The sequence below is a fragment of the Oncorhynchus nerka genome, linkage group LG5 (genome assembly GCF_034236695.1).
Source record: "Oncorhynchus nerka isolate Pitt River linkage group LG5, Oner_Uvic_2.0, whole genome shotgun sequence".
In the NCBI taxonomy this organism is placed as follows: Eukaryota; Metazoa; Chordata; class Actinopteri; order Salmoniformes; family Salmonidae; genus Oncorhynchus; species Oncorhynchus nerka.
In genome coordinates, this window is record NC_088400.1 from 57,575,753 (window position 1) to 57,602,506 (window position 26,754).

The following is a 26,754-nucleotide window of genomic DNA, read 5'->3' on the forward strand; positions in this document are numbered from 1 at the left end:
TCAACATCAACTGTTCAGAGGAGACTGTGTGAATCAGGCCTTCGTGGTCGAAGTGCTGCAAAGGACACCAATAATAAGAAGAGACTTGCTTGGGCCAAGAAACACAAGCAATGGACATTAGACCGGTGGAAATTTGTCCTTTGGTCTGGAGTCCAAATTGGAGATTTTTGGTTCCAACTGCTGTGTCTTTGTGAGCCACGGTGTAGATGAACGGATGATCTCTGCATGTGTATTTCCCACCATAAAACATGGAGGAGGAGGTGTGATGGTGTGGGGGTGTTTTGCTGGTGACACTGTCTGTGATTTATTTAGAATTCAAGGCACGCTTAACCAGCATGGCTGCCACAGCATTCTGCAGCGATATGCCATCCCATCTGGTTTGGGCTTAGTGGGACTATCATTTGTTTTCTACAGGACAATGACCCAACACACCTCCAGGCTGTGTAAGGGCTATTTGACCAAGAAGGAGAGTGATGGAGTGCTGCATCAGATGACCTGGCCTCCACAATCCCCTGACCTCAACCAAATTGAGATTGTTTGTGATGAGTCGGACCGCAGAGTGAAGGAAAAGCAGCCATCAAGTGCTCAGCATATGTGGGAACTCCTTCAAGACTGTTGGAAAGGCATTCCAGGTGAAGCTGGTTGAGAGAATGCCAAGAGTGTGCAAATTGGATGGAGAATGGCAAAAAAATGCACCAAGTTTTCCTTAAACCTTCAATATAGCGACCACAAATTATCTACAACATTTTGTTACAAACAATGGAGAAATCCTTATCTCACCAAATGAGATTTTTTGAAAGTGGAGTCATGCATCCTCCGACACAACACCCGCCAGCTTACCCCGGAAGCCAGCTGCACCAATGTGTCAGAGGAAACACTGTTCAACTGGCACCCGGCCCGCCACAAGGAGACGCTAGAGCACGATGAGCCAAGTAAAGCCCCACCGGCCAAACCCTCCCCTAACCAGGACAATGCCAATTGTGCGCCGTCCTATGTGACTCCCAGCCACGGCCGGTTGTGGCACAGCCCGGGAAATGAACCCGATGCAATGCAGTGCCTTAAACCTCTGCGCCACTCAGGAGGCCTAAGTAAAACATTTTAAACAAAGGTTCTCTTGTCAAGTTCTTACAATCTCAATTAACGATACGTTTTGTGAAACCCTTCTCCCAAAAAAATTATCTTAAACTATCTGCGACACTAAAAATATCTTGCGGTGGCCTATTTACACAGGACTAACTACGGTTGGCAAATGATTCCTTCAGACGGGGAAAACCCCTGGTCTCGATGGCATTCCAATAGAGATATATCTGCTGAGAGCTCCACTACTACCATGTTTTAATTACTCGTATATACTGTAAATGGCAAACTATCGGACACACAAAAAGAGGTGATCTCTCTAGAATTAAAATTATTATCATTATTATTATTACATTATCCTCAGACGGGATTCTTAAAAGGATGATATATAGGAGACAACATTAGACTAGACTACAGGGAAACCTGTAATCTTTATAGCAGATTTTAAGACAGCCTCGATACAGCAGATGTAGAATCAGTTTATAAGTGCCTAGATTTCCTTCAGCTTTTGAGAATCTCTCATAAGATGGATAAAAGTAATGTACAACAACCCGGAAAGTATTCAGACCCCTTGACCTTTTCCACATTTTGTTATGGAGAATAAAAGTATATCAAATGTATTTTTATTTTTGTCCTTAATGGCAAGTCAGAGAATGTTAAACAGGCATATTTGTATAACGAACGTGAGTTTGGAGGGTTAAAACTATGAAATATTAAGACATTAAACCTCTTACTTAAAGCCTCCATTATACCAAAATGATATCTAAATCCAAACTGGTTTTCCAGCAGGCTACTAAGAGAAGCACATTCAACGCTCAAAAGAGGTCTCTTTGCCGTTATGTAGATTAAAACCAACCTTTTCCCAGTGGATTGACAATGGAACCCTGTTTAAAGTCTCATCCGTTTGAAACGAAGCCATACAGAGATGGTTACAATTCCAATTTCATCCTCCAGGAGAGTCTGAACAAATACGACAGCAAATAGTACGTCTAAACTACAACTGATAAAGGAGATAACTATTTTATTGTACAAAAAAATGATAAGGTATCGTGTTTACGAATGACATTGAGAATAAGGACAGTAAAATGTTGAGAAACGAGCAATTAACAAAGGAGTATATGGAGATGTATGATCAATACAAAAGTTTAACCAACTCATCACAGCTCTGCCACAAAAAAAATGTCAGGGGCAATTACTCAAAAGGGAAAGGAATGAATGAGTTTCTCTTCCGTCAATCAAAAACCATGCATGGCTTAAAATGACTAGTATAAACGGTCAAATATATCATGTGCACTTAAAAACGAGAGGTTTGACAACTATTCAGGAATAAAATCCCAGATAATTGGGAAGAGATGTTCGATGTCTCAATAGCATGGCACCGGTTTTATGAACTGTTATACAAAAATTGACGCATCAATCCGTTCTTTTCAATTGAAACGATCATATAATGTTCTCGCCACAAAAATAATGCTCAAATATATTGGGGTGAGGCCTGTGCACACTGCAACGAAGAAACATGATCAATAGATGATCTCTTTGGTACTGTGATCTCTTTTGTCGGCTCACTTTTGGAGTCAGATCCAGGAATGGCTGTTGAGTCAGAAATGTCTGTGTTCAGATGGATGTAGAAACAGCACTGTTTGGAGATCTAAAAAACGAAGATCAATCCATGGAAAATATGATTATACTCGTAGTTAAAGTATTTACTTTTAGGACAAATAGAGAGGTTCAAGACCCTCATAAGACGTCAACGTGAAATAGAATGATGTGTATTGGCAAAATAAATAGTACAAGGATAACGTAGTGGGAAAGATGGGTTAGTCTGTCAATATCTGAGGGTTGGAATTCAGATTAGAGGGATTGGTTGACTTGACGATGCACTTAGAGTCCAGTGCAAATGGGAGGAGGCTATATGTACGGTGCATTCGGAAAATAGACCCCTTCACTTTTCCACATTTTGTAACGTTGTTGCCTTATTCGAAATTGGATTCAATTGTTTCCCCCTCATCGATCTACACACAATACCCCATAATGACAAAAAAAAGAAGATTTTTAAAAATGTTTGCACATAAAAATACAAAACTGAAATACCACATTTACATAAGCTTAGTACTTTGTTGAAGCACCTTGGGCAGCGATTACAGCCTTGAGTCTTCTTAGGTATGATGCTACAAGCTTGGCAAACCTGTATTTGGGGAGTTTCTCCTATTCTTCTCTGCAGATCCTCTCAAGCTCTGTCAGGTTGGATGGGGAGTGTCGCTGCACTGCTATTTTTAGGTCTCTCCAGAGATTTTCGATCGGGTTCAAGTCCAGGCTTTAGGTGGGCCACTTTAGGACATTCAGAGACTTGTCTCCAAGCCACTCCTGCGTTGTCCTGGCTGTGTGCTTAGAGTCGTTGTCCTGTTGGAAGGTGAACCTTCGCCCCAGTCTGAACGCTCTGGAGAAGGTTTTCATTAAGAATCTCTCTGTAGTTACTCCGTTCATCTTTCCCTCAATCCGGACTAGTCTCCCAGTCCCTGCCACTGAATAACATCCCCACAGCACGATGCTGCCACCACCATGCTTCACCGTAGGGATGGTGCCAGATTTCCTTCAGACGTGACTCTTGGCATTTAGGCCAAAGAGTTCAATCCAGATAATCTTCTTTCTCATGGTCTGAGAGTCCTTTAGGTGCCTTTTGGCAAACTCCAAGCGGGCTGTCATGTGCCTTTAACTGAGGAGTGGCTTCCGTCTGGCCACTCTAACATAAAGTCCTGATTGTTGAGTGCTGCAGAGATGGTTGTCCTTGTGGAAGGTTATCCAATCTCCACAGAGGAACTCTGCAGCTCTGTCAGAGTGACCATCAGGTTATTGGTCCCAGGGCTCTGTTCTAGGCCCTCTCCTATTCTCGCTATACACCAAGTCACTTGGCTCTGTCATAACCTCACATGGTCTCTCCTATCATTGCTATGCAGACGACACACAATTAATCTTCTCCTTTCCCCCTTCTGATGACCAGGTGGCGAATCGCATCTCTGCATGTCTGGCAGACATATCAGTGTGGATGACGGATCACCACCTCAAGCTGAACCTCGGCAAGACGGAGCTGCTCTTCCTCCCGGGGAAGGACTGCCCGTTCCATGATCTCGCCATCACGGTTGACAACTCCATTGTGTCCTCCTCCCAGAGCGCTAAGAACCTTGGCGTGATCCTGGACAACACCCTGTCGTTCTCAACTAACATCAAGGCGGTGGCCCGTTCTTGTAGGTTCATGCTCTACAACATCCGCAGAGTACGACCCTGCCTCACACAGGAAGCGGCGCAGGTCCTAATCCAGGCACTTGTCATCTCCCGTCTGGATTACTGCAACTCGCTGTTGGCTGGGCTCCCTGCCTGTGCCATTAAAACCCTACAACTCATCCAGAACGCCGCAGCCCGTCTGGTGTTCAACCTTCCCAAGTTCTCTCTCACGTCACCCCGCTCCTCCGCTCTCTCCACTGGCTTCCAGTTGAAGCTCGCATCCGCTACAAGACCATGGTGCTTGCCTACGGAGCTGTGAGGGGAACGGCACCTCAGTACCTCCAGGCTCTGATCAGGCCCTACACCCAAACAAGGGCACTGCGTTCATCCACCTCTGGCCTGCTCGCCTCCCTACCACTGAGGAAGTACAGTTCCCGCGCAGCCCAGTCAAAACTGTTCGCTGCTCTGGCCCCCCAATGGTGGAACAAACTCCCTCACGACGCCAGGACAGCGGAGTCAATTACCACCTTCCGGAGACACCTGAAACCCCACCTCTTTCAGGAATACCTAGGATAGGATAAAGTAATCCTTCTCACCCCCCTTAAAAGATTTAGATGCACTATTGTAAAGTGGCTGTTCCACTGGATGTCTTAAGGTGAACGCACCAATTTGTAAGTCGCTCTGGATAAGAGCGTCTGCTAAATGACTTAAATGTAAATGTAAATGGTCACCTCCCTGATTTGGTTTTATTTGGATCTCTTTCAGTCCCCATTTGGACCAGTCTTCCAAGAGTCCTTAAACATTCAAATACAATTTATAATACAAACACACTTTCACATATAACACACTATTACAAACATACATAATATACTAACATAATGACCCAATAAATACTCAATCTAAAAAATATAGATTCTTCATCTACTATAGTCCCCCAACATATCTATGTGTTATATTTAAATCGTTTTAAAATAATGTTTACATTTATATATTGAAAGGTTTCTGGTTTGCTCAGTTAATTTATTCCATTTCTTTATTGCTCTAAATCGAAATGTTATTTTGCCTATTTCTATTTTCTGTCTGGACAACCCATAGATTGTGGACAATCTATTCCTAGTATTTACGGAATCTCTTACCAACTGAATACTGTTGTGAATAGAACTTGGCCGTTTTAAATTCTGTATATTATGAAATAAAATAAGCATGTTCCTTTCAATTATCTTATTGATCGATGACCAACCAAGAACACTGCGCATGACTGCAACAGAAGAACCATATCTCCACCTTAAAATAATCCTTGCTGCTTTATTCTGTGCATTCTGCAGACTCCTAACTTCACTTGATGATGCATTTACCCAGACCACAGAACAGTAGTTCACCTGACTCTCAATTAATGCATGTGTTATTTGCTGAATAATTTTTCTTGGTAAATATTTAGCAATCCTTCTGATTATGCATGCTGTTTTAATATTATTATTATTTTTTTTACATAGATTAGTTATTTGAGGCGACCATGATAAGCAGTTGTCTAGCTGCACTCCCAATAGTTTGGTTTCTGACACTTCTTCAATTTGTACTCCTCCCATACTTAATTGTATCCCATGCTGTTTTGGCCTTTTCCTAGTTGAACAGACCAACATAACTTTGGTTTTCTTGGTGTTTAAAACAAGTTTGTTTTGGCAAACCCACTCCCTAATATTCTCCAAATCTCCTTGTAAAGCTTGCTGTACCTATTGAACTGATTGTCTTGCTGCATAAATTGTAGTATCGTCTGCAAATATAGTAGTTTGAGTTTCAGCTAAGGCATAGGGAAGGTCGTTAGTATATATTAAATAGAGAAGTGGCCCAAGGCAGCTGCCCTGCGGTATTCCACAGTTTAACACATGAGGGGAAGAAAATTAACCATTGATATAGGTGGACTGTTTCCTGTCAGTTAGATATGACTGTACCCAATTCAATGCTGCCTCCTTAAAACCATAATGCATTAATTTTGTCAAAATTATTTCATGATCCACTAAATCAAATGCTGCACTGAAATCTAAAAATAGTACACCTACAAACCTGCCATTATCTATAGCATTGAGCCACTGGTCAGTCATGTCAACTAATGCAGTGGTAGTGGAATGTTTTTTGCGATAAGCATGCTGATTGGCTGTAATCAGATCATTATTTTCCATGTACTCCCATATTTGTCTACTCACAATACCCTCCAATATCTTACTGAGTGTAGGGAGTAGACAAATTGGTCGACTATTGGCAGGAGTAATGGGTTCTTTGCAGTCTTTCGGAATAGGACACAGTTTCGTATGCTTCCATACATTTGCAAACATCCCCCTTTCCAGTGACCAATTAAATATGTATCTCAAAGGAACTGCAATCTGGGGAGCAGCACAGCGAAGCAAAAAATTGTCCATAAGACCATAACATGTAGATTTACCATCAGGTAATGACTTCAATAGGTTTAACACCTCCTCCACTGACACCGTTTGCAGACTAAAAGAGCAGATCTTGTTGCTCATAATATGCTCATCAATCCATTGGACAATAGCTTGTTTGGAAGAATGTATGTTTACATTGTTGCTCAGTAAATTAATTTTCTTTGTAAAAAAATCTGCAAAATGATTGGCAATATCAACTGGTTTTGTTATTATTCTCCCTTCAACCTCCACACCAGATGGGCATGATGAGATAGATGTACCAAGTAAGCCCTTAACTGTGTTCCATACCTTTTTAGAATCGTTTTTACAATCAATAAAAGCATCAGCTCCCAGGGTACAGCAGCCAAATCATTTAGAAATGGCTCATGATTAAATGTTTTAAAATTTATCTTTAACACAATCCTAGGGGGGTTCTTTGGAACCTTGGTGTTTATGGTCACAATATTATGGTCTGTCCAGCCCACTGGCATTGATCTGGCTTTTAAGCATTGCAATGGTATATTACAGAAAATCAGATCAATGCATGTGTCTGAACGATGACCCAACTTAATTGATGATCTAGTAGTATCATTAACCTTTTGTTTCAAACCACAGTTCTTGGCATATCTCATCAATTTTGTTCTATTCGAATTATTGTAATCCTTCCAATTTATATTAAAATCCCCCAAGATAAATACATCTCTGTTGCTATCTGTGGCCTGGTCAAACCCAGTACATAAGTTATCCAGATAGCACACCTTAGAGCTAGGAGGTCTATACACACATCCTACCAATATGGGTGCCTGGTGAGGCAGATGTACTTGAGCCCATAGTGCCTCTACTTGACATACATTAAGGTCATCCCTTCTCTTAAAAGGTATATGATTCTGAATGTACAGTGCTACACCCCCACCATTCCTATTCCTGTCCCTTCTCAGTAGACTATATTCATGAATGTTCATTTGCCCATCATTTACAGATGCATCTAAATGTGTTTCGGTCAAAGCCAAAATATCAATATTATTTATGTTGACCAAGTTAAAAGCCTCATGTATTTTGTTAGGAAGGCTACATACATTAACCTGAGCCATATGCAGGCCTTTCCTTATCAAGTGAAGATCAATAGAGCATGTATTCATTATAGTGGAGATCAATAGAGCATGTATTCATTATAGTGGAGATCAATAGAGCATGTATTCATTATAGTGGAGATCAATAGAGCATGTATTCATTATAGTGGAGATCAATAGAGCATGTATTCATTATAGTGGAGATCAATAGAGCATGTATTCATTATAGTGGAGATCAATAGAGCACGTATTCATTATAGTGGAGATCAATAGAGCACGTATTCATTATAGTGGAGATCAATAGAGCATGTATTCATTATAGTAGATCAGATCAATAGAGCATGTATTCATTATAGTGGAGATCAATAGAGCATGTATTCATTATAGTTATAGAGCATGTATTCATTATAGTGGAGATCAATAGAGCATGTATTCATTATAGTGGAGATCAATAGAGCATGTATTCATTATTGTGGGGATCAATAGAGCAGGTATTCATTATAGTGGAGATCAATAGAGCATGTATTCATTATAGTGGAGATCAATAGAGCATATATTCATTATAGTTGAAGTTGTCATGATACACTACAACACAAACTCAAATTTGAACATTAAATTGAAATAGCCAGGGAGTTACTCCAGAGTCCCGATAGAGTTGTCATGTATTGTCATGTTATGTCTTGTTCCTGTTCCTTCTCTTCACTTCGTTTCCCCCTGCTGGTCGTATTAGGTTACCTTCTCTTCCTTTTCTTCCCCCAGCTGTTCCTCATCTCCTCTAACTACCTCGTTTACCCTCTCCCACCTGTTCCCTTTTTTCCCTCTGATTAGGTCTCTATTTCTCTCTCTGTTTCTGCTTCTGTCTTTGTCAGATTCTCGTTTGCTTCACCCTTGTCCTGTCCTGTCGTAATCTGCCTCTTCATCAGATGCTACGTGTGATCAGGTACCTCTGTCCTCTACAACCCGCGCCTACCCGGAGAGACCAGCAGTCTGTCGCCGCTAACCCTGCTATTCTCCTCTGCTGCTAGAAGGGGACTCTCCTGTTAAGATCAGAGGACTTTATGATTTATTTGTCGCCCTCTCTGCGGGTTGTCTATGTTGTCAATCGATACATCTGAAGAGGATCTATGTCTTCCCTGTGTTTTGACATTAAAAGACTCTGTTTCTGTTAAAGCGCTTTTGGGTCCTCACTCACCTGCATAACAGAGTTGCCCGTTGATATAAAGTTTATCCATCACCATGGAGACTCCATTTTCCTTCATGATGGGATATAGTTTTTTTCTCCTTTCATTGATCTCGGTGGGGAAGTGATCATTCATTCCAAAATCAGTGTTTCTGAGTTCTCTGCCCATGTTCTTCATTTCCTTTTGCTTAAATTTGTCAAAACATGCAAAAATAGCTTATGGCCTTACCTATTCTATGGACTCTGGAGAAAGTGCCATTACGCACAACATCAGTGGGCAGTTTTAGTTGAGTTGACATAAAGTCTCGGACTGTGTCCTCACAGCCTCTGCTGTTGTCATTCTCCGGTATCCCTGAGAATATTAGATTGTTCCGCATTGATGGACACTGTACATCAAGCAATGTTTATTTAAGTTGTTTGTTCTCCCTTTGCACTCCCTCCACCTTGCTATGAATAGAGTCTACAGTACCTTTCAGCGCCGTGTTCTCTTTCCTTAGATCATCAATCTGACATTGGCTGAATTCTAGACTGGCACATAATGCACTGAAGTCCTCTTGTAATATATCCAATACATCAAGTTTGGCAAGCCTTTCATTGATGGATTTTAACAAGTTCACATCCATATCAGTAAACCTCTCTCCACTCGCCACACTCTTACTTGGGGATGGTTTGGTTCCATTGTTGATACCTATTGGCCAACCTGGTTTTGGTTTGTTTTGTTGATTTGGTTGGTTGTCCTTCACAATACTTGAATCCTCCGAAACCAGCGACATGTTTCTTTGAGTTCGTAAGTATCTCTCTTCAATGAATCGTTCAAGCTCTTCAATGGATTCTGAATCATCCAGCATGATTACAGGCAGAGTTAAACACACAAACACACTGTTCAGCCGTGGTTTCTTTGCATCAATTCGACCACAAAGTAATAATGCTCTAATTATCAAGGCCCTTCTTCCCGATTGCTCAGTTTGCCGGGTGGCCAGCTCTAGCAAGAGTCTTGGTGGTTCTTCTTTCATTTAAGATTCCATTTTTTATTTGTTTTATTTCACCTTTATTTAACCAGGTAGGCAAGTTGAGAACATGTTCTCATTTACAATTGCGGCCTGGCCAAGATGAAGCAAAGCAGTTCGACACATACAACAACACAGAGTTACACATGGAGTAAAACAAACATACAGTCAATAATACAGAAGAAAAATAAGTCTATATACGATGTGAGCAAATGAGGTGAGATAAGGGAGGTAAAGGTAAAAAAAAAAGGCCATGGTGGCGAAGTAAATACAATATAGCAAGTAAACCACTGGAATGGTAGATTTGCAGTGGAAGAATGTGCAAAGTAGAAATAATAATAATGGGGTGCAAAGGAGCAAAATAAATAAATAAATACAGTAGGGGAAGAGGTAGTTGTTTGGGCTAAATTATAGATGGGCTATGTACAGGTGCAGTAATCTGTGAGCTTCTTTGACAGCTGGTGCTTAAAGCTAGTGAGGGAGATAAGTGTTTCCAGTTTCAGAGATTTTTGGAGTTTGTTCCAGTCATTGGCAGCAGAGAACTGACAGGAGAGGCAGCCAAAGGAAAAATTGGTTTTGGGGGTGACCAGAGAGATATACCTGCTGGAGCGCGTGCTACAGGTGGGTGCTGCTATGGTGACCAGCGAGCTGAGATAAGGGAGGACTTTACCGTTACCTCTTGTAGATGACCAGGAGCCAGTGGGTTTGGCGACGAGTATGAAGTGAGGGCCAGCCAACGAGAGCGTACAGGTCGCAGTGGTGGGTAGTATATGGGGCTTTGGTGACAAAACGGATGGCACTGTGATAGACTGCATCCAATTTATTGAGTAGGGTATTGGAGGCTATCTTGTAAATGACATCGCCGAAGTTGAGGATCGGTAGGATGGTCAGTTTTACGAGGGTATGTTTGGCAGCATGAGTGAAGGATGCTTTGTTGCGAAATAGGATGCCAATTCTAGATTTAATTTTGGATTGGAGATGTTTGATGTGAGTCTGGAAGGAGAGTTTACAGTCTAAACAGACACCTAGGTATTTGTAGTTGTCCACAAATTCTAAGCCAGAACCGTCCAGAGTAGTGATGCTGGACGGGCGGGCAGATGCTGGCAGCGATCGGTTGAAGAGCATGCATTTAGTTTTACTTGTATTTAAGAGCAGTTGGATGCCACGGAAGGAGAGTTGTATGGCACTGAAGCTCATCTGGAGGGTTGTTAACTTGTTGAGTGTAGGGGGCAGTATTTTGATGTTTGGATGAAAAAAGTACCCAAATGAAACTGCCTATTTCTCAGGCCCAGAATCTAGAATATGCATTTAATTGTCAGATTAGGATAGAAAACACTCTAAAGTTTCCAAAATTGTCAAAATATTGTCTGTGAGTATAACAGAACTGATATTGCAGGCAAAAACCTGAGGGAAAATCCAACCAGGAAGTGCTGTTTTTCCTGAAACCTCTCTGTTCCATTGCATGCCTTCCCTCCATTTAAAGGGATATCAACCAGATTCCTTTCTTATGGCTTCCACATGGTGTGAACAGTCTTTAGACATAGTTTCAGGCTTTTATTCTGAAAAATTAGTGAGAAAGATCACATCGCGTCAGTGGATGGCTGGGTGCCAGCAACGTTTTGCATGCGCGAGCAGCTTGGAGCAGACATTTTCTCTCTCACTCCTATTAAAAAAGCTACGGTCCAGTTGAAATATGATCGATTATATCGATATTGTAAAAACAACCTGAGGATTGATTATAAAAAAACGTTTGACATGTTTCTACGAACTCTACGGATACTATTTGGAATTTTCGTCTGCCTCCTCGTGACCGCTCGAGGCTGTGGATTTCTGAACATAACGCGCCAACCAAATGGAGGTATTTTGGATATAAAAAATAATCTTTATGGAACAAAAAGAACATTTATTGTGTAACTGGGAGTCTTGTGAGTGCAAACATCCAAAGATCAACAAAGATAAGCGATTAACCTGTTAGTCCTATAGGGGCAGTATTTCATTTTTGGATAAAAAGACGTGCCCGTTTTAAGCGCAATATTTTGTCACGAAAAGATGCTCGAATATGCTTGGAATTGATAGCTTTGGAAAGAAGACAGTCTTACGTTTCCAGAAATGCAAAGATTTTCACTGTGAGTCCCTTAGAACAAATGTTTCGGGCAAAACCAAGATGTATGACCGACCAGGAAATGCACAGGATTTCTGAGGCTACGTTTTCCATGATCGCCTTATATGGCTGTGAATGCGACAGGAATGAACTGACTCTTTCTCTTGTTTCCCCAAGGTCTCTGCAGCATTGTGACGTATTTGTAGGCATATCATTGGAAGATTGACCATAAGAGACTACATTTACCAGGTGTCCCGCTAGGTGTCTGCGTGCCAATTGGTGCGCAAAAGTCAGGTCCCGGTATTTTTCCATTCAAATCTCAGAACAAACCAGGCTACAAGGACGGTGCTTTCAATGGAGAGAAATATGACAAACCACCTTCAGGATTGATTCAAACAACGTTTTCCATGTTTCAGTCGATATTATGGAGTTAATTCGGAAAAAGTTCGACATGTAGGTGACTGAATTTTCGGTTAGTTTCGGTAGCCATATGCATAGTAACAAAAGGGAACGATGTGTCCTACACAAGAATCTTTCAGGAAAAACTGGACATCTGCTATGTAACTGAGAGTCTCCTCATTGAAACATCTGAAGTTCTTCAAAGGTAAATTATTTTATTTGATTCCTTGGCTGGTTTTTGTGAATATGTTGCGTGCTAAATGCTAATGCTAACGATAAGCTAGCTATCACCACTCTTACACAAATTAGTGATTTTCTCTGGTTCTAAAGCATATTTTGAAAATCTGAGACGACAGGATTGTTAAGAAAAGGATAAGCTTGAGAACAGGCATATTTATTTCGTTTCATTTGCGATTTTTAAAAATCGCTAACGTTGCGTTATGCTAATGAGCTTGAGGCTGTAGTAACGATACCGCATGCGGGATGGGGCGGACTAAGAGGTTAATTTGATTGGTCACGAAAGTCAGAAAAGCAATCTACTTTGCTGCTAGCTGTTTGTAATGTTTTGTCTGCTGAGAGAGATGTCCTTACATAAACGCTTGGTATGCTTTCGCCGAAAAGCTTTTTTGAAATCTGACATGCCAGGTGGATTAACAACATGTGGCAGTACTGATAAGGGGAGGAACCGTTTAAGGCCCAGATCACTCAGCTCCCTGCCTAGCAATAAGGATGCAATGTGTAGTGATATGGAGGAGACTCCACCCAAAGTGGGACATGTATACGACCCCGGGGATAAACCATATGTTTGTCTAATGCAGCTGTACTGACCTGCTGGGCAGAATAAACTTGGTTTAAAGCTTTCATAGTGTCCGTTGAGATTGTACTCTGGAAATTAGAACCTAACAGAGAGCTTCTGGTCAGCGGGGTGGTGGCACCGGGATCCTCATCTCTCCCAAGTGGTCATTCTCTCTTTCTCCCCTTACCCATCTGTCTATCGCCTCCTTTGAATTCCATGCTGTCACAGTTACCAGCCCTTTCAAGCTTAACATCCTTATCATTTATCGCCCTCCAGGTTCCCTCGGAGAGTTCATCAATGAGCTTGATGCCTTGATAAGCTCCTTTCCTGAGGACGGCTCACCTCTCACAGTTCTGGGCGACTTTAACCTCCCCACGTCTACCTTTGACTCATTCCTCTCTGCCTCCTTCTTTCCACTCCTCTCCTCTTTTGACCTCTCCCTCTCACCTTCCCCCCCTACTCACAAGGCAGGCAATACGCTCGACCTCATCTTTACTAGATGCTGTTCTTCCACTAACCTCATTGCAACTCCCCTCCAAGTCTCCGACCACTACCTTGTATCCTTTTCCCTCTCGCTCTCATCCAACACTTCCCACACTGCCCCTACTCGGATGGTATCGCGCCGTCCCAACCTTCGCTCTCTCTCCCCCGCTACTCTCTCCTCTTCCATCCTATCATCTCTTCCCTCTGCTCAAACCTTCTCCAACCTATCTCCTGATTCTGCCTCCTCAACCCTCCTCTCCTCCCTTTCTGCATCCTTTGACTCTCTATGTCCCCTATCCTCCAGGCCGGCTCGGTCCTCCCTCCCGCTCCGTGGCTCGACGACTCATTGCGAGCTCACAGAACAGGGCTCCGGGCAGCCGAGCGGAAATGGAGGAAAACTCGCCTCCCTGCGGACCTGGCATCCTTTCACTCCCTCCTCTCTACATTTTCCTCTTCTGTCGCTGCTGCTAAAGCCACTTTCTACCACTCTAAATTCCAAGCATCTGCCTCTAACCCTAGGAAGCTCTTTGCCACCTTCTCCTCCCTCCTGAATCCTCCCCCTCCTCCCTCTCTGCAGATGACTTCGTCAACCATTTTGAAAAGAAGGTCGACGACATCCGATCCTCGTTTGCTAAGTCAAACGACACCGCTGGTTCTGCTCACACTGCCCTACCATGTGCTCTGACCTCTTTCTCCCCTCTCTCTCCAGATGAAATCTCGCGTCTTGTGACGGCCGGCCGCCCAACAACCTGCCCGCTTGACCCTATCTCCTCCTCTCTTCTCCAGACCATTTCCGGAGACCTTCTCCCTTACCTCACCTCGCTCATCAACTCATCCCTGACCGCTGGCTACGTCCCTTCCGTCTTCAACAGAGCGAGAGTTGCACCCCTTCTGAAAAAACCTACACTCGATCCCTCCGATGTCAACAACTACAGACCAGTATCCCTTCTTTCTTTTTCTCTCCAAAACCCTTGAACGTGCCGCCCTTGGCCAGCTCTCCCGCTATCTCTCTCAGAATGACCTTCTTGATCCAAATCAGTCAGGTTTCAAGACTAGTCATTCAACTGAGACTGCTCTTCTCTGTATCACGGAGGCGCTCCGCACTGCTAAAGCTAACTCTCTCTCCTCTGCTCTCATCCTTCTAGACCTATCGGCTGCCTTCGATACTGTGAACCATCAGATCCTCCTCTCCACCCTCTCCGAGTTGGGCATCTCCGGCGCGGCCCACGCTTGGATTGCGTCCTACCTGACAGGTCGCTCCTACCAGGTGGCGTGGCGAGAACGTCTCCTCACCACGTGCTCTCACCACTGGTGTCCCCAGGGCTCTGTTCTAGGTCCTCTCCTATTCTCGCTATACACCAAGTCACTTGGCTCTGTCATAACCTCACATGGTCTCTCCTATCATTGCTATGCGGACGACACACAATTAATCTTCTCCTTTCCCCCTTCTGATGACCAGGTGGCGAATCGCATCTCTGCATATCTGGCAGACATATCAGTGTGGATGACGGATCATCACCTCAAGCTGAACCTCGGCAAGACGGAGCTGCTCTTCCTCCCGGGGAAGGACTGCCCGTTCCATGATCTCGCCATCACGGTTGACAACTCCACTGTGTCCTCCTCTCAGAGCGCTAAGAACCTTGGCGTGATCCTGGACAACACCCTGTCGTTCTCAACTAACATCAAGGCGGTGGCCCGTTCCTGTAGGTTCATGCTCTACAACATCCGCAGAGTACGACCCTGCCTCACACAGGAAGCGGCGCAGGTCCTAATCCAGGCACTTGTCATCTCCCGTCTGGATTACTGCAACTCGCTGTTGGCTGGGCTCCCTGCCTGTGCAATTAAACCCCTACAATTCATCCAGAACGCCGCAGCCCGTCTGGTGTTCAACCTTCCCAAGTTCTCTCACGTCACCCCGCTCCTCTGCTCTCTCCACTGGCTTCCAGTTGAAGCTCGCATCCGCTACAAGACCATGGTGCTTGCCTACGGAGCTGTGAGGGGAACGGCACCTCAGTACCTCCAGGCTCTGATCAGGCCCTACACCCAAACAAGGGCACTGCGTTCATCCACCTCTGGCCTGCTCGCCTCCCTATCACTGAGGAAGTACAGTTCCCGCTCAGCCCAGTCAAAACTGTTCGCTGCTCTGGCCCCCCAATGGTGGAACAAACTCCCTCACGACGCCAGGACAGCGGAGTCAATCACCACCTTCCGGAGACACCTGAAACCCCACCTCTTTCAGGAATACCTAGGATAGGATAAAGTAATCCTTCTCACCCCCCTTAAAAGATTTAGATGCACTATTGTAAAGTGGCTGCTCCACTGGATGTCATAAGGTGAATGCACCAATTTGTAAGTCGCTCTGGATAAGAGCATCTGCTAAATGACTTAAATGTAAATGTAACACATCCTAATTCACTAGTTCTCTCTACTCTGCTCCACCAGACCTAGTTCTCCCTACTCTGCTCCACCAGACCTAGTTCTCTCTGCTCTGCTCCACCAGGCCTAGGTCTCTCTACTCTGCTCCACCAGACCTAGGTCTCTCTACTCTGCTCCACCAGGCCTAGTTCTCTCTGCTCTGCTCCACCAGGCCTAGTTCTCTCTGCTCTGCTCCACCAGACCTAGTTCTATCTACTCTGCTCCACCAGGCCTAGTTCTCTCTACTCTGCTCCACCAGGCCTAGTTCTCTCTGCTCTGCTCCACCAGGCCTAGTTCCTCTGCTCTGCTCCACCAGGCCTAGTTCTCTCTGCTCTGCTCCACCAGACCTAGTTCTCTCTGCTTTGCTCCACCAGACCTAGTTCTCTCTACTCTGCTCCACCAGGCCTAGTTCTCTCTGCTCTGCTCCACCAGGCCTAGTTCTCTCTAATCTGCTCCACCAGGCCTAGTTCTCTCTGCTCTGCTCCACCAGGCCTAGGTCTCTCTGCTCTGCTCCACCAGACCTAGTTCTCTCTAATCTGCTCCACCAGGCCTAGTTCTCTCTACTCTGCTCCACCAGACCTAGTTCTCTCTGCTCTGCTCCACCAGACCTAGTTCTCTCTGCTCTGCTCCACCAGGCCTAGTTCTCTATACTCTGCTCCACCAGGCCTAGTTCTCTCTGCTCTGCTCCACCAGACCTAGTTCTCTCTGCTCTGCTCCACCAGACCTAGGTCTCTCTACTCTGCTCCACCAGACCTAGGTCTCTCTACTCTGCTCCACCAGACCTAGTTCTCTCTGCTCTGCTCCACCAGACTTAGTTCTCTCTCCTCTGCTCCACCAGGCCTAGTTCTCTCTGCTCTGCTCCACCAGGCCTAGTTCTCTATACTCTGCTCCACCAGGCCTAGTTCTCTATACTCTGCTCCACCAGGCCTAGTTCTCTCTACTCTGCTCCACCAGGCCTAGTTCTCTCTGCTCTGCTCCACCAGGCCTAGTTCTCTATACTCTGCTCCACCAGGCCTAGTTCTCTCTGCTCCACCAGGCCTAGTTCTCTCTACTCTGCTCCACCAGACCTAGTTCTCTCTGCTCTGCTCCACCAGGCCTAGTTCTCTCTGCTCTGCTCCACCAGGCCTAGTTCTCTCTGCTCTGCTCCACCAGGCCTAGTTCTCTCTACTCTGCTCCACCAGGCCTAGTTCTCTCTGCTCTGCTCCACCAGGCCTAGTTCTCTCTGCTCTGCTCCACCAGGCCTAGTTCTCTCTGCTCTGCTCCACCAGACCTAGTTCTCTCTGCTCTGCTCCACCAGACCTAGTTCTCTCTGCTCTGCTCCACCAGACCTAGTTCTCTATACTCTCCTCTCTACTGTGTGAGAGAGAGGAGATCCAATAGAAGTGGCTTATGAATTCAAGTATGGCAAAAAAGCAGCTAACTAGATTACAGTCATTTCCTATGGGAAGCAATCTGCTTGTAGGGGTCTGGATGTGATATAACAGTACAGTAATATCTGGAGAGGGAGATGTGATTGAAGCATCTCAAATAAATAACGCATTTTGTTCCACATGGCAAGGAACTCTCTCTCTCTCTCTCTCTCTCTCTCTCTCTCTCTCCACCTTATGCAGCACATAAATCAATAGTGCGCGGCCCAGCCTCCTGTACTACAGTATAATCTGGCATTACATGAGACCTTTAATCCCCACAGAGTGGAATCAGAAGGGGAATGTCACGTTGCTCGGCTCTGTGACACGTACTGCACAGCTCACAGGGCAGGAGCACCCACTGGAACACCATGTTACAACGCCAACATCACCCTCGTCATGTCCAATCTAGTGAAGAGTCACACCTGGATCTTGGGAAAAAAGCGGTTGGAGGCTGGACCAGGCTATTGTTCAGCGTTAGAACCACTGACCTCAGAGATACAGTACAGAGACACACTTCACATCACACCTCCCAACACCACAATGTCCAGTCTACTGCTGAGTCACCCTAAATCTTGTTCAACCCAGGGCCAGGTTACTGTTAAACAACGTAGAAAACACATTTCACCACAATCTTCCACCTCGAATACATGTCGGTTGGTATAATAATAATCTCAGAGGACTATGACGAAAGCTCCAGTGGCAGTTGAATGGCAAGAGCTCTCGGGGGGGGGGGGGGGGGTCTGCCCTCTTTCAATGGCACCGCAGGAATACTGACATTCTATTCACACACGGCGCCACTTAACTCTCAAGCTGTAGTGAAATCAGCAGGCATACGCGGGACTAACACTTCCTCTCTGCTCGGACCACAACAACAGATAGAAACCCATGTAGGAGCGTGGGCTTTGAAAGAAACCAAAACATGTCCTGTGTTACTCCCATCTCTCCCCCCCAATCACAACCTGAAAGGGAGGTCTATTTAAACAAATATTGCCATGCATGCTCATTTCAAGTAATTCAAGTTGTTCACAAGCAGCATCCCTAACAAGAGTAGAAGAGTCTGTCAGTCATTGCAGTGGATCCACTCCCCTGAGACCATCACCCCCCGCTCTCCAAATGGAGTGGCATCTAACGAAGGAAAAGTTGTCTCTTGTTCTCTCAAACACAGAGGAGGAACAGATGTAGGATAACAACGTAAAGCCTCCTGGAATACTGTAGCCGGTAGCGTTCACTGTCTCCATCCTCCAGAGACGTAATGCCGTATGCCGTCCTCGTCTAACGACAGAAAGTAGACAGGAAGCAGCTCTGTCTAATGGCTCTTCCACGTCACAGAAACCACGTGGTCAGAAAAAGCTTCAGCTGCAGCTGTTTTAACTACACAAATGAATGGAGGAAAGAGAACTTCATCACAAAAACGATTGGTTCTAGACACCTGGTCAAGGTAGAGCTGTTTGATTGTCTTTCATGGCTTCCTTTCCTCATCTCCTTTCCCTCATCACCGCTAAAAGATAAAAGGACTGGATATATCTCCAATGTACTGCTTTCATCTATCATGCACTACCAGGCCAGTAATCATAGAGGAAAGGACACAAGGAAATGAGACTAGTTGAGACTATTGAGACACCACCAGTCAGCGGCAAGAGATGGTCACTCACCTGCCACAGAGTTAGGGCGTGGCATCACCAGGGAAGAAGTGCTGTGCGTGTGGCGCTGTGGGAAGGGCCTCTTGGCTGTGGGCGGAGTTCTGGGTGCCTCTAGGATGGTAATTTCAGACCTGGGCGGGGCCTCGCTGGGTCCTGGCAGGTCGTCCTTGGCGACAGGAGGGCAGGAGTCGCCTTGGTGCCCGCCACGCCCAGCGCCCCTCCAGCTGCCATCTTTGCTCAGGTCCAGAGTGGAACCACCGCGATCCTCATTCTCAGGAGAGCTGGTGATGGTAGCTGAGGCACAGGGGGAGTAGACAGGGGTGAAGGGGATTACAAATGACAAAACCAAACTGTTGACTCCTAATGAGTGCCTTTTGGATAAGATCAAGTTATTTAGGATGAGCTCAAACTCTGCTTCAGTTCACTGTAGTTTTCCAGTCTGGTACGTTATTGGCAGTGACACTGTACCAAGTTAAAGAGTAAAAGGCCGATCATCAGTCACATCAACAGTGACGAGGTATCAGTCACACATCGACATCAACACAATCAAACGCGTGTACTGTGCACCCTTTGTCCTTATGTATTTACCGAGAAATACAAGCTCTATTTAGGGAGAAAGATGTCCTATTTTAGAAAGTCCAGACCCGTACGCAGCAAAGACAGCAACGTCCCAGTTTTGTCAAGAGGGACCTGAAGCCTCTCGACTAAAGTGGCACAGGCAAAGAGAGAGAGTCGGGAGATAGAAAGACTGCCTGAGAACTCAAAGCAAGGTGAAACAAGTATCATCCATCTCTATTTCTTCAGTGCTGAGGCCCTTATCCTAATCAGGATTATTGACAATGTGAGTACTGAGATATATTATTGAGATATATCGAGGACCAATGGAAGGACGAGACTGTGTTTTTTCTTCCATTGAGGTCTCACAATCATGTGCACATATCCATTATTTCTCAGGAGGTGAGAAGAGAACACAACACAAACACAACACAGAAAATATCTGAATTGAAATTGATCCAACTATGGGGATGATGGTCTATATAAGCCACTCACCTATGATTCCGCTATCCTGGCTCTCAAGTGTGGAGCTGGGGCTCCGGCAGGGACTGGGGCTGAGGAGGGTCCCACCTGGGCTGGGGCTGGGATTGGGAAGACAGGAGGGTGGCCCCCCGGTGCTGCTACTACCCAGGGTGGAGCAGGGGCTGTCTGAGCATGGAGACGTAGTGCTGCAGGTCAATGTGGAGCATGGGCTCACCGCCTGGCCAGAGATATTACACTACAGACAGAGGGAGGGAGCGAGAGAGATGGGCAGAGAGGGATGAGAGAGAGAAGGGTGAGAGAGGGAGAGAGAGAGAAGGGTGAGAGAGGGAGAGAGAGATGGGTGAGGGAGGGAGAGAGAGAGAGAGGGAGAGAGAGGGACGAGAGAGAGAAGGGTGAGAGAGGGAGAGATGGGCAGAGAGGGACGAGAGAGAGAAGGGTGAGAGAGGGACGAGAGAGAGAGAAGGGTGAGAGAGGGACGAGAGAGAGAAGGGTGAGAGATGGAGAGAGAGAGAGAAGGGTGAGAGAGGGACGAGAGAGAGAAGGGTGAGAGAGGGACGAGAGAGAGAAGGGTGAGAGAGGGAGAGATGGGCAGAGAGGGACGAGAGAGAGAAGGGCAGAGAGGGACGAGAGAGAGAAGGGTGAGAGAGGGACGAGAGAGAGAAGGGTGAGAGAGGGAGAGATGGGCAGAGAGGGACGAGAGAGAGAAGGGTGAGAGAGGGACGAGAGAGAGAAGGGTGAGAGATGGAGAGAGAGAGAGAAGGGTGAGAGAGGGACGAGAGAGAGAAGGGTGAGAGAGGGACGAGAGAGAGAAGGGTGAGAGAGGGAGAGATGGACAGAGAGGGACGAGAGAGAGAAGGGTGAGAGAGGGACGAGAGAGAGAAGGGTGAGAGAGGGAGAGATGGGCAGAGAGGGACGAGAGAGAGAAGGGTGAGAGAGGGACGAGAGAGAGAAGGGTGAGAGAGGGACGAGAGAGAGAAGGGTGAGAGATGGAGAGAGAGAGAGAAGGGTGAGAGAGGGACGAGAGAGAGAGAGAGATGGGCAGAGAGGGACGAGAGAGAGAAGGGTGAGAGAGGGATGAGAGAGAGAGAGATGGACAGAGAGGGACGAGAGAGAGAAGGGTGAGAGAGGGAGAGAGAGAGATGGGCAGAGAGGGACGAGAGAGAGAAGGGTGAGAGAGGGAGAGATGGGCAGAGAGGGACGAGAGAGATGGGCAGAGAGGGACGAGAGAGAGAAGGGTGAGAGAGGGAGAGAGAGAGATGGGCAGAGAGGGTGAGAGAGAGAAGGGTGAGAGCGGGACGAGAGAGAAGGGTGAGAGAGGGAGAGATGGGCAGAGAGGGACGAGAGAGAGAAGGGTGAGAGATAGAGAGAGAGAGAAGGGTGAGAGAGGGACGAGAGAGAGAAGGATGAGAGAGGGACGAGCGAGAGAAGGGTGAGAGAGAGAAGGGTGAGAGAGGGACGAGAGAGAGAAGGGTGAGAGAGGGATGAGAGAGAGAGAGATGGGCAGAGAAGGACGAGAGAGAGAAGGGTGAGAGAGGGACGAGAAAGAGGAGAGGGGGGATAGAAAGAGGGGGGAGTAGGCGATATCAGTCAAGTAAAAAGTGAGGAGAGATGGATAGAACGTGTGGCAAGAGAAGAGGGATATAGAAAGAGAAAGGGAAGGGAGAGAGAGAGAGAGAGAAAGAGGTGAAAGAGGTATTATCAGAGGTATAGACCCTGTTGGCCCCATTTCCAGCTGTCCCCAGGTTAATGTATGGTATATAGGTCATTGTATATAAGTGTGTGTGTGTGTGTGTATGTATGTGTGTGTGTGTGTCAATGTCCCCCTCTCCTCCCAATGTCCCCAAACCCCAATATCTGCATCCTTCTTCATATGTCTCCAACAACACCCGAACCCTACATTTCCTAGATCCTATAGGTCTCAACTCATCCCAGCACTCAGTGTTTCTGCAACGTTAGAGAACGTTCAGCTCAGTGCTATTCCCACCTTACCACCCCATCAGTTATCGGAACCAGGACACGGTACACTGCTCACAGCCGACACATTGTCTCTATAAAACTGGCTCCATCTGGAGCTCAGGTGGAGGAAGGAGGTTAGGAAAGTGGGGCAATGCTCAAAACGGTGATAGAATGATACAGTACAGTATATAAACCTCCTGCGGGCTCAACAGCATGTTGTGAGCCAATGCAACAAGATTAAAAGCAAGATATTCAACTGACATCACCTTTATGTACACATTCCATAAAGAAAATGCCATCACAGTATATACTTTCAAATATTAAGTCAAGACTGCCTCCGATTTTCTTTTTCAACTGGTGATTTACCTTCAAAGTTGTGGTTTCTAAATCTGCAGCTTAACCAAAAACAAACTCTCAATCTTGGTTATCACACAAAACAACCTTTAAATCTAATTACAGAAGCCATACAAAAACTCCTCACTTCTGCAAAGAAAACATCAGCCTCCTTTTCATATTTCTGACCACTGACTTCCTCAGTCACTCAGTCCCTCCTTCCTTCTACCCATCCTTCCCAACATCTTTTCATTTCACACACCTTCTTTTCCCTCCGGTCCTCCATGGGGGTGCTAGGCGAGGCTGGGGTCCCTTCTCCCAGTAAGAAGCCCAGCCTGGTCATCAGTTCCTGGGTTGAGAAGGAGGAGGAGCTGGGCTGGAGCTCCGCGTGCAGCTCTGGAGGACAGATGGAGAGAGATGACAGACGAGAGGATCGCTGTGAGCAGCACGACACGTACCACACCAAACACACACACACCGTTCTGTAGCGCAGCCCAGTTCAGCTCAGTTCCTCCTTCCTGCCTTTCCTCCTACCTGGCTACGTCGATTGGATAGAGGATTATGTATACTATGCCGATGGAGGAGAGGTTAATGTATGCATCCCCAGGTCAGCAGCAGCGCCGGTCGGCCTCATTACTGATGAAGAGGCTGTGGCTTTCTCAGTCCCTGACTGCATGACTGAAGCAGCTCCGTCTGCGTGTGTGTCCATATGTGTGTGTGTGTGCCTGCTCAGCGTTCCCGGTTGGTTAGGAGACAGGCGTAGAATCTCAATGAGCTCAGCTCAGCCCTGGCCTCCAGCAGAGGATAGGCGCCTTTACACCGCCATCTTTGGCACTGGCTGCCCTGTCCGGACAGATTGGGCTGAGATGAGCAATATGGTGCGTTGATACATCACTGAGAAGGGCCTGATGCCATGATCTTTCACCTCCAGCTCGCCACTGTACAGATGCAGAGGTGGATGGGGAGAGGGTGTTCAATACGACACCTCTATATCCTGTTTACATACAACAGTGAGTTGGAAAATATGAGGATGTCTAGGAAACAGATACTATTGACAGAGATGAGGAAGAAGGGAAGGAATGTGGGAGGGCCGAGACACAGCTTGTTGGGCGTTAGTTACTCCCAACCCTTCTTGGGTTAGACACCTTCTCATTCATCTCTCCGCTCAATCCCTCTTGGGAAAACGAGTTCCAAAAGGTGAACCCTTTTTGGTTCCAGGTAAAACCCTTTTTGGACTCAGCTAGAACTCGTTTGGGTTCCATGTAGAACCCTCTGTGGGAAATTGTTTTTACATAGAACCCAGAAGGGTTCTACCTGGAACCAGAAAGGGCTCTTCAAAGGGTTCTCCTGTGGGGACAGCCGAAGAACCGTTTTAGGTTCTAGAATGCACCTTTTTTTCTAAGTGTATTCCTCCATCAATTCCCCCTCTCCATCCCTCTCCATCCCTCTCCCTCTCCCCTCTCCATCCCTCTCCCCTCTCCATCCCTCTCCCCCTCTCCATCCCTCTCCCCCTCTCCATCCCTCTCCCGGCTCTCCATCCCTCTCCCCCTCTCCATCCCTCTCCCCCTCTCCCCCTCTCCATCCCTCCCCCCTCTCCATCCCTCTCCCCCTCTCCATCCCTCCATCCCTCTCCATCCATCTCCCCCTCTCCATTCCTCTCCTCTCCCCCTCTCCATCCCTCTCCATCCCTCTCCCCCTCTCCATCCCTCTCCCCCACTCTCCATCCCTCTCCCCCACTCTCCATCCCCCTCCCCCCCTCTCCATCCCCCCTCTCCATCCCTCTCCCCCCTCTCCATCCCTCTCCATCCCTCTACCCCCCTCTCCATCCCTCTTCCCCCCTCCCTCAAGCCCTCAGGATCGCCCCATTCTTTCAATCTCACTGTCGATATACTCTCCCCGCCTCCACATAATCCATTGCTCTCTCCAATGAACCGTAGAGATGATGCAATACACAGTAAGCAAATAAGAGGAAACAGCCACCACCACCTCACTATTGCATATCCCTCCTCTCTTCTCCGCCTAAAGTCACAACTTCCTCCATCTCTCAGACAAGGGGCGGTGATGAAACGAGCTGCCTGGTTAGACGAAAGGCAGGCACCGGCACCTTTCCTACACAGCAGAGATCACACGCAGAGCTGTTAATCACAGACAGTGAGAGAGACAGAAGGACAAACAGACGCTTGGTGACACACGGGGCTGGACTGTCTGCAAGAGGTCTGACTGTCTGGCTGGAGCTCCTGATTCAACGGTGTACATTACAAATGGGAAAGAAAACGAGACAATGCCAGGGTAGTCAGGTGCCATCTCGGATGGAAATGAAAACAGGGGTACCACCTGAACTAAATGAATCCTGTAATGTCACCCTCCATTATCCAGCTTAATGGAAGTGAAGTAGTAAACCAACCGTAGTCACAGCAGCTGTCACATTAGCAGCTCCCTTCCACATTATCACTCTGATACATGTTCTCGTTCTGTGAAAAACATACATCTGAAGTGTTTTGGTCCACACTGGGTTGTGTAATAGACTGGGAGCTGGAGCGCGCTTGGTTCTTTCTGGCAGAAGGTTGTTCAATCAAATCTTAGCACACTTCAACCCACTGTGCACAGACGCCAGTTCAACGTCTATTTTTGAATTGCATTTGCTTGAGTGGTCAACGAACGTGGAATCAACAACAACGAAAAGTCACAAAGACATCAGATTAAGGTTCAAAGTTGGGCGGGAGAAAATATGAAATTCACTTACGTTGCTGACTTTTTGGAGATCCAATCATTTCCTCACGTTGATTCAATGTCCTCACATGACATTTTTTGGGGGGGATAAAATGATGTGGAAACCAGTGGAGGCTGCTGGTGGGAGGACGGCTACTAATAATGGCTGAAATGGAGTCAATGGAATGGTATCAAACGTGGTTTGCATGTGACACCATTCCATTGACTCCATCCCAGCCATTAGTATGAGCCATCCTCCCCTCAGCAGCCTCCACTGGTGAAAACAACGTTGATTCAAACCGTTTCTGCCCAGTGGAAAGGCACTCGGGTCAAAGCAGAGATCCACAGAAACTGAGAACAAGATCTGACTCTGCACCCTCTTGTCTCAAGGAAACAACCCTTTCAAATTCGGGGAGAAATGATTGTATTCTTGTTTTTTTGTGCAAAAGAGAATAATGATGTGGCCTGTCAGTCATTACCAAAGTCAGAGTCCTTACCGAACATTGAATACACTGAATACACTCAAATGTATTTTACAGCTATTCATTTCTAATCTATTCATTTGTTTGAGTCTGCTGAGTTGGTTTTGAAAGGCAAACCTAATAATCTTATATGCTGTCGAAATTATACCTCGGCACCATTCAGGGTTCATTCAAATTCATAACGAGCTAAGCACATGGACAAGCAAATATGGAAAACATCACATTGAAAAGTATTGCAAATGAACACAACAATTTGAAGGAAATGGTTAGTAAATGTATGTTACAATGATCTAGATTTACTTTACATTCATAATGGTTATTGGAGATGCATTGTGGGTCTATGTGGCCAGTGGAAAATGGTGGTTACTGTTTTAAAAAGCTACCCTCAAATCAAACAACTGTGGCTAAAACTAAACAAGACAAACCGAGAGAGAGAAAGTGAGAGGGAGGGTGTGAGAGTGAGACACAGAGAGAGAAAGAGAATGAGTGAGAGAGAGAGAAAGAGAATGAGAGAGAGAGAGAACAAGATTGAGGATGCAGTCTATCAGCCAATGTCTCCATCCATTGCCTAAGTGCCCAACTGATTTCCCACCTGAGGTCAGGAAGCTATAATCAGTGAATCTCTGCGCTCAGCTCTCCGTGGCACTATTAGGAACAACACCTCGTAACTAAAACAACCAGACACTTATTGAAAGCTTCATCAATCGAACTCTGACCTCTGCGCGACAAATTCCAGGAAGGGGGTTCGGAATGATTGAAACACACAGTAAACACACCAGCACGCTGTCGCCGCTGGTTACGGGAAGCAGAGGGAGAAGAGCTGAGCTTGGCAACAAGAGGGCAGGAGGATGCTGGAGACAGGCTGCTCCGCCTCAGGACTAGCCCCCAGCCTCTCCACATAGACAGCTGTGCAGGGGATGGCTGGCATTTACACTGTTACCCTCAGCACCACTTAGGTTTGGCAGGTCAATTAAACACATACGCATGGACACATGCATCCACATGCACAAATACGCTTTGCAC

At 46.2% G+C, this 26,754-nt stretch overlaps 1 protein-coding gene across 2 annotated transcripts in view; it reads right to left on the reverse strand.

Annotated features, from left to right (window-relative positions):
- LOC115133252 (protein TANC1-like) overlaps positions 1–26,754 on the reverse strand; it is a 57,392-nt gene that overhangs the window by 30,356 nt on the left and 282 nt on the right. For both annotated transcript variants that reach the window (XM_065018801.1, XM_065018799.1), the window contains exons 2-4: positions 22,803–22,936; positions 20,264–20,486; positions 19,226–19,507 (exon numbers count right to left, since the gene is read on the reverse strand). In XM_065018801.1, the coding sequence (XP_064874873.1) occupies positions 19,226–19,507; positions 20,264–20,486; positions 22,803–22,883 (586 nt within the window). In that variant the 5' untranslated portion in view covers positions 22,884–22,936. The remainder of the gene's footprint in view (positions 1–19,225; positions 19,508–20,263; positions 20,487–22,802; positions 22,937–26,754) is intronic.